Source organism: Culex quinquefasciatus, chromosome 2 (genome assembly GCF_015732765.1).
Source record: "Culex quinquefasciatus strain JHB chromosome 2, VPISU_Cqui_1.0_pri_paternal, whole genome shotgun sequence".
Lineage (NCBI taxonomy): Eukaryota > Metazoa > Arthropoda > Insecta > Diptera > Culicidae > Culex > Culex quinquefasciatus.
In genome coordinates this window covers 153997934-154010589 of record NC_051862.1, presented here as the reverse complement: position 1 = coordinate 154010589, position 12656 = coordinate 153997934, and the positions used below count along the sequence as shown (strand labels likewise).

The 12656-nt window shown below is 40.0% G+C and overlaps 3 protein-coding genes across 6 annotated transcripts; 2 read left to right on the top strand and 1 right to left on the bottom strand.

Annotated features, from left to right (window-relative positions):
- The first annotated feature begins 2496 nt into the window (after window positions 1-2496).
- On the top strand, window positions 2497-5267 carry LOC6036179 (ninjurin-1). Of its 2 annotated transcripts, none has more exons than XM_038257769.1 (3): window positions 2497-2842; window positions 4514-4949; window positions 5011-5267. In XM_038257769.1, the coding sequence occupies exons 2-3, from the start codon at window positions 4563-4565 to the stop codon at window positions 5152-5154; spliced, it is 531 nt and encodes a 176-aa protein (XP_038113697.1). In that variant the 5' UTR covers window positions 2497-2842; window positions 4514-4562; the 3' UTR covers window positions 5155-5267. The 2 variants fall into 2 exon arrangements, with proteins under 2 accessions (XP_038113697.1, XP_038113696.1); XM_038257768.1 differs by having other exon boundaries at window positions 2497-2923.
- Window positions 5186-8575, top strand: LOC6036180. Of its 3 annotated transcripts, none has more exons than XM_038257765.1 (3): window positions 5186-5281; window positions 5343-5730; window positions 8424-8575. In XM_038257765.1, exons 2-3 carry the CDS (start codon window positions 5377-5379, stop codon window positions 8565-8567), a joined length of 498 nt encoding a protein of 165 aa, XP_038113693.1. In that variant the 5' UTR covers window positions 5186-5281; window positions 5343-5376; the 3' UTR covers window positions 8568-8575. The 3 variants fall into 3 exon arrangements, with proteins under 3 accessions (XP_038113693.1, XP_038113694.1, XP_001846264.2); XM_038257766.1 differs by having other exon boundaries at window positions 5215-5281; window positions 5340-5730; XM_001846212.2 differs by having other exon boundaries at window positions 5276-5730.
- LOC6036181 (cilia- and flagella-associated protein 91) lies at window positions 8552-11177 on the bottom strand. Its single transcript, XM_038257764.1, has 3 exons — window positions 10015-11177; window positions 9806-9962; window positions 8552-9750 (listed from the first exon to the last, which is right to left on the bottom strand). The coding sequence occupies exons 1-3, from the start codon at window positions 11034-11036 to the stop codon at window positions 8584-8586; spliced, it is 2346 nt and encodes a 781-aa protein (XP_038113692.1). The 5' UTR covers window positions 11037-11177; the 3' UTR covers window positions 8552-8583.
- Between the last annotated feature and the right edge of the window lie 1479 nt (window positions 11178-12656).

Sequence of the window (12656 nt, the reverse complement as noted above, 5' to 3'; positions counted from 1 at the left end):
TGGCAGCAGCTCGTACCAAAATCAACCAGGAGATTATTCTACTGGTTTCGGCGAAAAATCCGCTGGTTCAGCGAATGTTTCCATTGGACCAGTGTTTTTTTGCACTGGATCAGCGTTTTTTATCACCGACGTTTGTTTTTTTGTTTTGGCGGCAGAAGCCTATGCCAAAATAAACCAGAGGATTTGAGAACCAGAGATTAATTGGGAATCGTGTAAAAGCATGTGGCAAAGTGGTTGTTTAAAACCGTCTTGCATGTTGTTTTTTCCAGCGCGTGACCGGTTACCGACCTAAAATCTTAAAGTTCCGTTCCGGTTGACGGAGGTTTACGGATGGAACAATCGTCAGAAAAGATTTCGCAGTAACGGAAGCAGAATTAAAAGAAAGTCCAGCCAGGTTGTACTTACTTGCCACAGCACAAACTGTTCCGCGGCCATGGTCAAGTTCCTCGCCTACGATTCTTGCTGCCACCTGCGACAATTTGTGCACTCATCTATGCAGCAGTACAAATACATCTCCAGCTTCACTGCACCGTATTTTTCTGCTGCGAGAACTTTATGGAAACGTGCTTCTTTTCATTGAAAAGAACCATCACCTGTTGAGTATGTATTTTAATGCTGAACACTTGATGCAGAACTTTTTCATGCTTTTTTGTTTTGAAAAAAACCCCTAAAGCAATTCGATTGCCACAAATCGCTTCCAAACGTGAACAATAACAAACATTTATGACGGCTGTCGGAAGGATGTGTATCGAACCAGCGAAAACTTTCGCTGGAAAAGAAACCGTTTCGGAAATAACAAACCAGCGAAACCAAGTTGCTGGATTTGATTTCGCGCAGCCACCTTTTTCAGCGAAAAATTTCGCTGGTTTAGAGAAAAATTTCGCTGATATCAGCAAAACCAACCCAGCAAAATTCGGTCGCTGGTTTGGCGATCGATCCCCTTTCCGTGTAGTGTTTAGAAAAATAGTTACGTTAAAAATTCTTAGTTTAAATTCCGGGGTGACTTCGATAGTCATAGTTTTTCTTGTTTAAATCACATTTAAGATGTTCTAACTTTATTTGTACGTTAAATGTACCATCACTTAAGTAGCTGATAAAGTTTTTAAGAAAAAAAAATCAATGTTTATATTAAGTTAACTAAGTTAATAAGCTTTTCAACAAAATACATACAAATTTTAGGTAAAATTGTTAAAATGTCGGAATTTTGCCTGAAATTTGTTGAAACTAGTTTTGTTTATAAAATTATCCATTTATGTTGCATTTTAAACTGAGTTCGAAGCACAAATCACAAGTTTTCACATTTTACATGACATTTGTTCAACTGAAATTGCCTATAAATTTGAAGATTTTTTTTATTTGTGTTTCAAAAACACATATTATTTATTATTTACAAACTTATTTAACCTTCTCCTAGTGGAAAATTGTCAAAAGAATCTGAAAATGCATCCCGTTTTCCGATTCAAAATCATGTTCATTGAGAAAATCATGAAACTTTGAGAAGTTTAAAATAATGACTTTCATCAACATTTTCTTAACTATAGTTAACTAACTTTTTAAACTTTTCAAAATTTTATGAAAAGTTCTTCTTGAGGTACTTTGAATACTTTTCTACCACGGTCAGTATTGTACTCTTCATTTTGGGAAAAAATCGCAAACCTATGAAAGTCACCCCGGCTATCAAAGTCACCCCGTTTTACGGTACGTCAAAGTGCTGATATGGCAACATTAGAGGCACGATGGAGTTAGATTGTGTTCCCCAGTAAGAATTGTTCTGAAAAAAGCACTAATGCTGATTTGCAGGCAATTCTTGCAAATATAACTGAAAAGCTTATTCTAACATCTCTAAACTTAAATATTTGTAATTCGAATATCTTTGTAAAGGATTGTGAGTTAGCATGTATGAGAAAACCATGAAAAATCAATACCAATATCCTTCTTTTCACTGGCCAGGCCAACCGGTTAAAATTAACCGCAAATGTGATTCGTTGAAATTGTAACAAGTTTGTAATATATAGAAACGTTTGCCTGTTAATATAACACTTTGTATCAGGATATGGATTAACCTTAAGATTATAGACTGGCTTGAGTTTGAAAACAATACAGTTCTGAATCAACATGAGAAGGAAACGTAGGGATCCCCCGTTTGAGTTTATAGAGACATACATTGTTGGGAATACCCATGCTTATATATTACAGCACCACAACTTGATCTCTGTTGATGAACTAAGAGAAATAAATAAGAATAACTACATAGTGCATACTCGTTTTTTCAATGTGCAATGTGAAGAAATTTCTCACAGAAGAAAACACCACGATATTTTTGTTTCATTCCCCGTTCATCTCATTCATAAAGCAAGAGACACTCAATCGCTCAGCTCTGAATGACTCGGAATGAATCCGGAAAAAATGACAGTATCATCAAGTGACGATCGTCGCGAGTGCATTCGCGTGACGCCTTTCTACTCATTCCTCCTCTGTATCGTTTAGTAGCGATCAGTGTGTCAGCAAAGTAAGTCAGCATAAAGTTTATTGGAAAAGAAGTTGTTTTACGCGCAAAGGCTATGCTTCCGTGGTTGCTTGCGATTGTGGAACCGCAAAGAAAGCATAAGTGATAAGGGGAAGTTACTGTTATCAACGTGACACTAGTTTGTGGGCATTGTGTGAACATTGTTTAGTTGAAGTTGGATTGTTGGCGGAACGATATCAAAGCTAAAAGTGTCTCCCAAATTTGAATTTAGTCGCGGAGCTAGATTTAAGTGAAGCCATGTGGAACTAATCGTAAATCGGTGGAGCGTTTTGTACCATTCAGTGAAGTGCAGACACCAAAGAAAATTTAAAAAAAGTGAGTGAAGGTTGGGTATGCGACGACGAACGATTAGTGCAATGTACTAGAGAGGCAATTTGTTAGTGCACTAAACCGACGGTTAGTATATATACGCTATAAATAGGTGCATGGAAAAAATAATTGATGTGCTTGACGCGTGGCTGCTGCAATTAGAACAATCAGATGAATGTGATGTGATTACCAGTGACGTTGCGATTGGAATGTTTCTACACAAGCTGGATGAATCATTAGGGGTTAGATTATAAGATGAAGAGCGAGCGAGAGAAAATATCATCACTAACTTGGAACAGAATTAATTCTCTCATGAGAGCTCGTACAAGGCAATTGGGAAATTTAACATAAAATTTATTGAAACATTTATTTTTTTGCGCTTGCAAAATTATTTTCAAGGGTTGATGTTAAGATCTAGGAAATTGTTGTTTTAGGGGTAAAGTTTTTTGTCTTTTTTTATCATTATTATTATTTTTTTGAATTTAATCTAATCATTCATTCATTAACACTTTTGAAAAAGTTAAAATTTACATAAGATAGATAATAGAAAAAATAATGGATTAAATGAACACATAACATATATGTTCTGTATAGTATCAGGGAATTTAATTTGTTTGGTTGGCATTTTAAACATATTTTTGATATGTTTTGAAGCATGAGTGTAGGAATTGAAAAATGATTAAATTTTAAAATGATGAAATTCACAACAAAACAAAAAAGAATAATTAGAATCAAAACCAACATTTGAATTGAAAATGACTTTTTAAAGGATGGATCCTTTAAAAGTTATAGGAACTTTTTCGGAAAAAAAATCAGGAGGGAAAACATTCCTTAAAAATATTTAGAGGGGCTGAGAAAATTTGCCCCAATGTTTTTTTTTTACTCTTTGTTGCTCGAACAACAGGTTTTATTTTTAGATAGAGCCTTTTAAAAGACATTATTTTGTGAAAAATTGGGTTTTCTCATTGTCACTTAAAAGTTAAAATACCGTCAGTGGGGGTGACTATGGGTCAAAAAACGATACACCTCTCGTAATTTCTTAATAACAAAAACAATTTAAATAACATCGAAAATCTTTTATCGTAGATTTGTTCTTAGATAGTTAACTAATATTTTCCCAAAATATGGTGGATTTTGATGAACACTACCTTAAATGCCAATAGTTTGAAAATTGACCCAATCTCACCCCTTAGAGGGGGTGACATTGGGTCAAATGAAACTAAAATGATGCTCTAATACAACGATATGGTAAAAACAAGCCATCCAACAGTGTTTCTTGTTCGAGGGAATCGTATTGACATGCTTAAATGTTTGAAGTGGAGATTTTCAAACATTTGGGTAGTTTTCGAGCAATTCCAACAAAAGTATTAGAAAAATGATTTTTCGAGAGGTAATTTTTGACCAAAAACGTACCTCAACTTTAGACAGCTGTCAAAATAACAGGATTTGTTCTAGGAACGAGATTTTTTCAGCGAAGTCATCTTAAGATGTCCCCTACACAACCCTTTTATCAGAATCCAGTTTCATTGAGAAGAACCTGAGAAATGTTAAAATCCGTAAAAAATCACTTTGACCCAATCTAAATTTGAGAAACTTATGTAGACTATTGAAAATAACTTCTAATAAAATAAAATAATTAATCTTTGAATATAAATTTTAACAATTCGACAATTTCAGGGAATTTTGACTATCTCAACCAACACCTGCCATAACACACCCTCACACCATGCCAAAAGACAAGGAAGTTCCGCTGGAAATGGTCTCCTCGCCAAAATCCACCCAACCTCTGCTACTGTCCACCGCGGAGCTGCCAACATCAACGACCACCACGTCCGAAATGGGCACCGACGCCGCCACCGATTGGCGTCGCTACAGCGCTTCGGAAATTGACGGTGGCCGGCGAAATCGGGGCCAGCAAACGCACGCGTACGACCTCCACAAGGGCATCGCCGAGTCCGCGATGGATATCTCGCTGCTGACGGCCAACGCCAACCAGCTGCGGCTGCTGATCACCTACAATGGCCGCTCGAAGACGTACATCGCGTGCATTACGCTGGTGATCGTGTCCCTGGTGCTGCAGGTGCTCGTGGCCTGCGGGGTCATTATTATTAAGGTTTGTTTGGACGACTACCTATTCTGGACTTTTTCTGAGTTTGATGGTTTTTGCTTTCCAGAGTCAACCCAAATCCCGGCTGAACGTTCACATTGATCGGTTAAAGATCGCCACTTCGATAGGCGTGTCGATCATCACCGTGATCAACATCCTGGTAGCGTCCCTGGTGGTCACGGACGGATCTGGTGGGTCAGGAGTAGCCTAACACACTATCCTAAGTCCACCTTGTGTTCCACGTGATATTTTGTGCTATACTCTAGTTATAACTTGTATACATCAATTAAAGAATAAATTATTTGGTTCAAGTGTTCAGCGTAACCGCGAGCTTTGAGGTTAGTTCCGCATGCTTGCTTCCGATTCTTACTTACAGCAGCAAAACATCCATCCCAGCAGATTCAGTTCTTCGAACCTCGTTCAACCAGCAAGAATGGCAGACTCAACTACAGTCTCGACTACCGTTCCCCAGAAGGGAATCCCCGAAAAGGTTGAGTCAACCGTCCAGTTGACCCCACCCTCACCGCCAGCCACATCGGACCCACTGTACTACAGCGCGGGAAGCAGTGAATCCCAGTACCAGCTAAGGTTCAGCTACAGTGACTACGATCTGTACCGGAGTGTGGTGGAAATTACGTTGAATGTGTCGTTTTTGGCCGCGACCAGCAACCAGCTGCGGCTGCTGATCAGCTTCCGGGAGACGGAGCACTTTGTCGTCAGTACGGTGCTGGTGACGGCGGCGCTGATTCTGCAGCTGCTGATCGCGATCAACGTGGTGACGATTGCGGTGAGTGAGGTTTTGGAGCGGGGGGAGATAACGGTTTTTGATTTTGGGTTGAGTTCGTTCACTTTAAAAAACGTAGTTAAAAGTCATCAGTTGACTTTTTGTTCTAATGTGCTGATGATTTTCTCTAGTTCAAATTATGTAGGTATAATTTTCCAACATGTGATTGTGATTGAGTTATTTTTTTATTACGTATTTATGTCTTTTGCATATTTCTTTTTATATCGTTGTAATTTTCTTTATATATAATGTAGGATCTCAAAATCAAAATTGAGAATCTATATCCTAAAAAAATTGACAGTCTGAAAGAAGCAATGACTATTTTTTCATCAAGGTGTTGTTCTAGAAAATACGCCATGGGTTGCCATATCAAAAAGGCTTTTGAAAATGTTAAATTGGTTTCATGAGAGGCAATCCGTAACATTTCTTTTAATGCTTAATAATTTAGAAATAAACAAATTCTATTTTTTTAAGAGATAAACACATTCTTCTTTTTACAGTTTAGATAAAATATTTTTTAAATAAAATTGCAAAAAATAAAATAACATATTTTTTAACATCTCTTAGATGATAATTAATAGGGCAAGTGAAATTTCAATCTAAAAAATAACCCTGCAAAGTTAGAAAAAACACGAAATTTAAAAATGATTTTTTTTTCTAAATGGGGACAAAGTTTCACGCAAATCGATGAGGGGTCGGGGCAACTTTTCCCGATTTCGTGTGAGTTGGTAGAGAATTACCCATATCTGAATTCACAAAAATGTGCAAAAATGTGATATTTTTGATTATTTGTGTTAAGCTAAAATTGACATTAAAATTTTATTTATGAGCTATATTTTTTCAAGTTTTACAGAACGTAAATTAAGGAATATTATCAGAATAATTTGTAAAAAACATTAAAACTTATTGAAAACTTACACAACTTTGTAAAAAACTAAAAAAAAAATAACATTTCTTGGTTATTGCAGATGGAAAAAGAACATTAAATTTCCCATGTAATGACATGTTCCCCGATTTTTTTTACAGTTGAGTATCGTAGGACCAGAGATCAAAATAAACCTTTAGGAAAATGTTCCACAAAAACGAAAAGGTGGTCGTGGTATATTTTTCCGATTTTATGTGAGTAGAAGGTAGAGAATAACCCGTGGACAGTTGCCCAAAATTTCGAAAAAAGTATGGGAAACTTCCAAGCTTTACATTTATACGCCAAGTCGTCGCTTTCGCGTTAACTTGTTGCACGTGCATTTTAGGCTAAATTGACTTAAGAACGCCATTTTGTGTAACTCACAATGCCTCACCTTTTAACCTTCACAGATCCCTTAAATTCTATTGAAATCCTGAGATATTCAATAAAAACCGAAAAAATCCGTGCATTTTTGTCACTTTTCATATGAAAGAAGTTTCAATCTTGTCGTGTTATCTTGACACACCCTGAAAATTGATGTACTACCCATGATCGCATAAATGTCTCATATGCATTTTCATCACTTTTGAGTTATTGATGCAGTTTGGTTCAAAATCGTGTGCTCTTTCAAAAGAGCCTATAACATCTAGTATATCAGTAGGAAATCCTGTTTTTTCGTGAAAACTTACACGTAGCCTTATGTTGAGCGAGTTGTGGCGCTATAACCACGGCAAATAGTGTCCAGGACATTTGTGGAAATACAATGTCCCATCCCCGAGGGTCCCGGAGCACCAAAACTTAGCATGGTGGCTTCCAACGATTTATTGCCTAAACAAACAGGAACGTGAGCGGGGGATCCCCACGTTTCTTCCTCCCCTGTAGATTCAGAACTGTATTGCTGTTTCAACATTCGTGTTTAAACTCAATCCAATTCAACGAATCATCTTTGCGGTAAACTTTACGCAGTTGGCCTGGCCGTTTTAACGTTTGTGATGTTTCAAAGCAATTTGTTGCATTGGGGCACTGCCAGTGTTAATAATGCAAGAGGATGCTAGGCGTTAATCAACCTAAGGCATTTTCCAGGATGCCCTCGAAAGACTGGCTGCGCTAGGGTTAGATTAGATTAGATTAGAAACTTACACGTAGCCTTATGTGTGGGACAAACTTCCCTCGCCTTTTTCTCAGCTTGCTGTTTTTGCATATGGGACATATATGCGAACATGGGCAGTGTAAGCGCGATAACTAACCAAAGGGATTTCAGGTCAGAACGCGTTTCACACAAGTACGAGCTCGATTACCGTAAACATTTTTAGTTATAACCCGGGACTCAAGCAATTTATTTTTGCAAATCCGGAATGCATCATTTGAATTGGATTTTTACTCTTCGATAGTTGAACTTTTCTGCACTCAAATGGATGCTGACAGATACTACTCAGTATTGATATTTTTGGCAATAAAAAGTACACCTTTTTTAAATAAAAAATAATTTTATTAATTTTATTCCACTTTTACATGAAACATATTTTTGGTCTTCGATAATTCGAGTAGTAAATAAATCGCTGGGGGCATATCAAAGTATTTATTAAATAACTTAATACAAAATATCAACGTCTCAACTTCTATGCTTGCGAAATGTCGAAAAAGAGTCGGAAAGTCGAAATAAAAAATGTTTTATTTTATTTAATAAAAGCACACAAAACTCAGACAGATCTTCAGCATTTAAAATACATGTTTATTTTTGCTCCAATTATCTTTTGATGAATTTTACTAAACATATTTTTTTTCTTTTCAGATGAATGACCAATTTCGGTGGATGAAATTAAAGGCGTTTACATCGATCGGAGCTATTCTCCTAACGGTAGTCAGCATACTCATCCCCTTCGTCATGAATGCAGAACACTCAACCGTGGACTTTCTAGAAATAAAATCGCACTAAAAGTTGTAGTTTTATTTTACTTTTCAATCTCATCCTTTTCAAAAACGTTCCCCAAAAGATCCACAATTATTTCCGTCGCCATCTGGCCACCATCTTCTTCAACGCTAACGCTTCCACTCACGCCAATCCCATCCGTCCCTTCATCCTCCGGTATTTCCTCAACTTCATTCTCGGACATGACGGACATATCGACGACGTTGCTCAAAATATCCCCAATGATAACCTGTCCTTCACTGCGCGTCTCCAAATCGGGAGCACCGTCATCGTCCTGCGGCTTCTGCTCCGCCTCCCGTTCCTCGGACTGTTGCCGCAGCACCTCCATGACCTCCTCTGGAACCGAATCGAGTGGTTTAAATTCCTGCACGGACTGCGCAAAGATCGTCTCGTGAGCTTCCGCAAGCAGCGGTTTCTGCTTCTGCTTGATGCTTTCGCGCGCAAGCCGTCGGAACGCGTCCGGCATCATCATCTCGTCCAGCAGGTAGGACGCGATCGTGCCATGGCTTTGCTGGACCGGTTCCTCCTCTTGGGAGGAGATGCGCTTGTCCGCCTCCGAGTCGAACCGTTTGACCAGGTCGTGGATTTTAGAGCGAGTTTCGCTCAGACTGTCCTCGTCGGCTTTTTCCAACAGGGCGTTTTCCAGGTAGATCGCCAGCTCCTCGTTGTCCTGGTACTTCATTTCGGAGATGTGACGCGTTTCGCGAGCTTCCCGGAAGTAGCGTTCCTGCTCGGTTAGCATGTAGAACGCTTGGGTGTTGCGTTCGTTCTGGAGACGGGTAAGTTCTCGCTCTAGGGTGGACATCAGTGAGCTCATCTGGGCGTGGGTTGAGTTCTCGATGAATTCGTCGAGGAGTTGCTCGTTGCGCAGAATGTGGAGGTACTTCTCGCGCACACTTCCGGTCTTGATGGGAGCGATCGGAAAGAATTCTTCGACGACCGGGAGTCGGTGGGTAGCGATCAGGTCTTCAACGAGGTCTCGGTCGGCGGCGTAGTCTTTGTGGATCATTTCTTGGGTGGCACGTCCGCGTAAGAGTTTTTGAAGCAGGACAGCTTGCTGGTACAGGTTGTCATCCTCACGTTCCTCGCTGACTCTGGGCGGAGAGGTGATGATGCTTTCGGTTGGTGAGGATACCACAATTAGGCATTCTGGTACTGCCGATTTGGTCTCCTTTTTGTGACGGAAGTGCTGAAATGGACAATCTTGTTATGAATCATCTAGATATCTGACCAACTGTGAATACCTTAAGAGAATCATACAACTTTCGTAGGAAGTGATCCGACCAGAACCCTTTCTGGAACTCACGGCATACTTCCTTAGGTTTCCATAGTTCGGGACGCTGATTGTTGACGTCCTTCAGCTTGTGTGTAACCGTGATCTTACGTTCCAGCTTCGTTAGACTGAAACAATTGAATGTTTAGGTTAATTCGTAAGATAATGGCCTTTACTTACCCGACTTCAATCAGGTTGGGATCGTAGTTGTACGACTTCTTGCACACCTTCTTGGTGACAACCGTCGTAACGTCCTCCGCTTTCGGAACATGTGGCGATCGGAACTTGTTGGCCTTCGAGTCGTTCCGTTTCTTCTCCAGCTTGCGCATTTCTCGCTCGTACTTGATCCTCAGCTTCTCCATAGCCTTGTTACGCTGCTCGTTGATCCGGTTCTTAGTGTTCTCCATCTTGCACTCCGTTGCCTGGCGCGTGTCCCGCTCGCGTTTGCCCATGATCTTCGCGACCAGCTGGAGTCGCAGCATCTGGTACCGATCGATTTGACGCTCCCGGGCGACCCATTCTTCCCACTCGAAGATCTGCAGCGTTAGCTTTTGCTGGGCCCATTCATCGGCGGAGTCGCAACTCCCCAGTGCATACTCCCAGTTCCGTTTCTTGCGTGCACGTTCAACGATCTCAACCTCGTTGATTCCGGGATACTGCGTGTGCTGCAGCATCTCCGCGACGTACACGATCTCCGCCGTTCCAAAGTCGGCATCCTTCAGCACAGCCGTTGGCATCCAGGGTTGCGTTTGGGCCGATGATTCCCGGTAAACCGTTTGCGACGCCGCATCTTTAACCCGCGGTTCCGCCGATTGGTCACAGTGGCAAAACTCCTCAACACTTTCTCCGCTCATCTTAAGGATCGTCCCAGTTTCCCCTGCCGTCGGATGGCAAAAGAACTTGGACCGTTCAGTTCCCAAAATGCGCGACACATCCGGAATGGCAGCAGACTTACTCGAGGTGACCTGCACTACCGGGTAGTACGGCAGGGGATTCCGATGCATTACGTAATGGTTTCGGGTCATCCGCGGTAGCTCGCTGAACATGGTTTGGTACACCGGGAAGATTCCGATAGGGGCGGAACGACTTAGGGCGGCATTGTTGGCCCGGCAGACGTCCTTCCGGTCGGAGGCCACAAACAGCGGATCGTAGATGTGGTCGAACACGCGCGACGGACCGACTATGTGGCTGCGGTAGGTCATTTCGGGTGTTACGGAATTCGGAACGGAATCTGACTGACTTTTTTGGGGCGACGGAATGTGAAAAATTTCGGATTCAATCGATATCAAACAAACAACGTAGGCCCTGTTGTTAGTGGTGATGGTTTCGCGTGGAAACGAAACATGTGGCGAAGGAGCAACACGTGGTCCTGTGCAGATGTAATGTTACCAGTTGATATCAGAGTTCAAACTAATTTTGATCTACAAGTTGTTTTTAAGACAAACAAATATCTACAAGTTGTTTCTAAGAATTGTAAATCAAGAAGTAGTGCGCAAGTCCGGAAGTGATCAACAATCCTTTATCAATGAAGGATTAGGTTAATCCTCATCATTCCGTAGATTATATTGTAGTATTTCTTGACTTTGACTCTGAACTAGAAATAGTTTGAACTTAAATATACATTATAAAGTTTCTAGCAATTGAAAGTGAAAGTCTCATTCGAGTTCCGTCTATCGTCTAGAATGGTGCCCAACGTTATCATCACAGCAATTGCACTGGCTTCTTTGGGAAGCACAATGCAAATTGTTCCGTTTGTCTATTCTTTCCCTTACCAATACCGTAAGATCCACACCACAAACCGTGCAGGACTACAACGACCTGGAGACAGCATGTTTCGACGTCCAGGACATTCTCAAATCCGCAACCATCAGATCCCAGATCCGGTCAAATCTCAGCGAATGACGTACTGTCTGGAGGCACTATTCTACGACAAATCGAATCAAGCTGAAATGGATATCTCGAGTGAGTTTTCAAAAAGCCGTAAGAGCCACAGTGGCCTCTTACACTAATTTTCATTTTTCTCGAAAATGTGACAAAATGTCATTTATTTTTAGTTTGGGGCACATGAAGGACGTGTAGATGAACAATCTCGAGCGTTTTTGATATTAATTTTTCAAAGGTAGGTCGAATACCGATGTAAAAAGGACTTTGTTTACCAATGGTTCTTACGGATTTTTGAAAACTAATCCGAGATATGGACCTGCTGTACAAATTTTTCGGACAGGGTGAGGACCGGCAGGAGTTTGATCGGCAGACGCGACGATGCATGGAGGAAAATGGTGCGTTTGAGCCGGGATTAAGTAAATATAATATGGTATATCGCAAGCATCGGTGCTTTTCCTAAAAGCATTAGAAAAAGATTTGGGAAAATTTAAAGACTTATGAGAAATTATTTATAACATGAAGATCATCAATAAAAACACAAACTGTAAATTATTCACAACGTATATTGATATCGAGCTTTGTAGTCGAGTAGTAACCATTCCAACTTGTATGTGAATTTTCGGAAGTTTAATTCGTTTCAGGCCAACACAACTAGTGATCGTTTCTTCTGGATTATATTTGCCTTATTATATACAATTTTATGTTGATGTTTGATATGTTCTTTAGTCATTAAACCAATTCAATATTTTGAAATTCTAAATTGGTCGCTAAAACCAATGTTGAGCGATCTTGGTAAAATAGGCTCAAATTACTCTATTTTTTTTTAATTTGCTCAAATTTTAAATTATCTGCCAATTTTTAATGGATGATTTTTTTTTTGAATTTCTTGGAATAATTCTATAAAATGTGGATATATTTTTATTTACCATTTTTGTAAC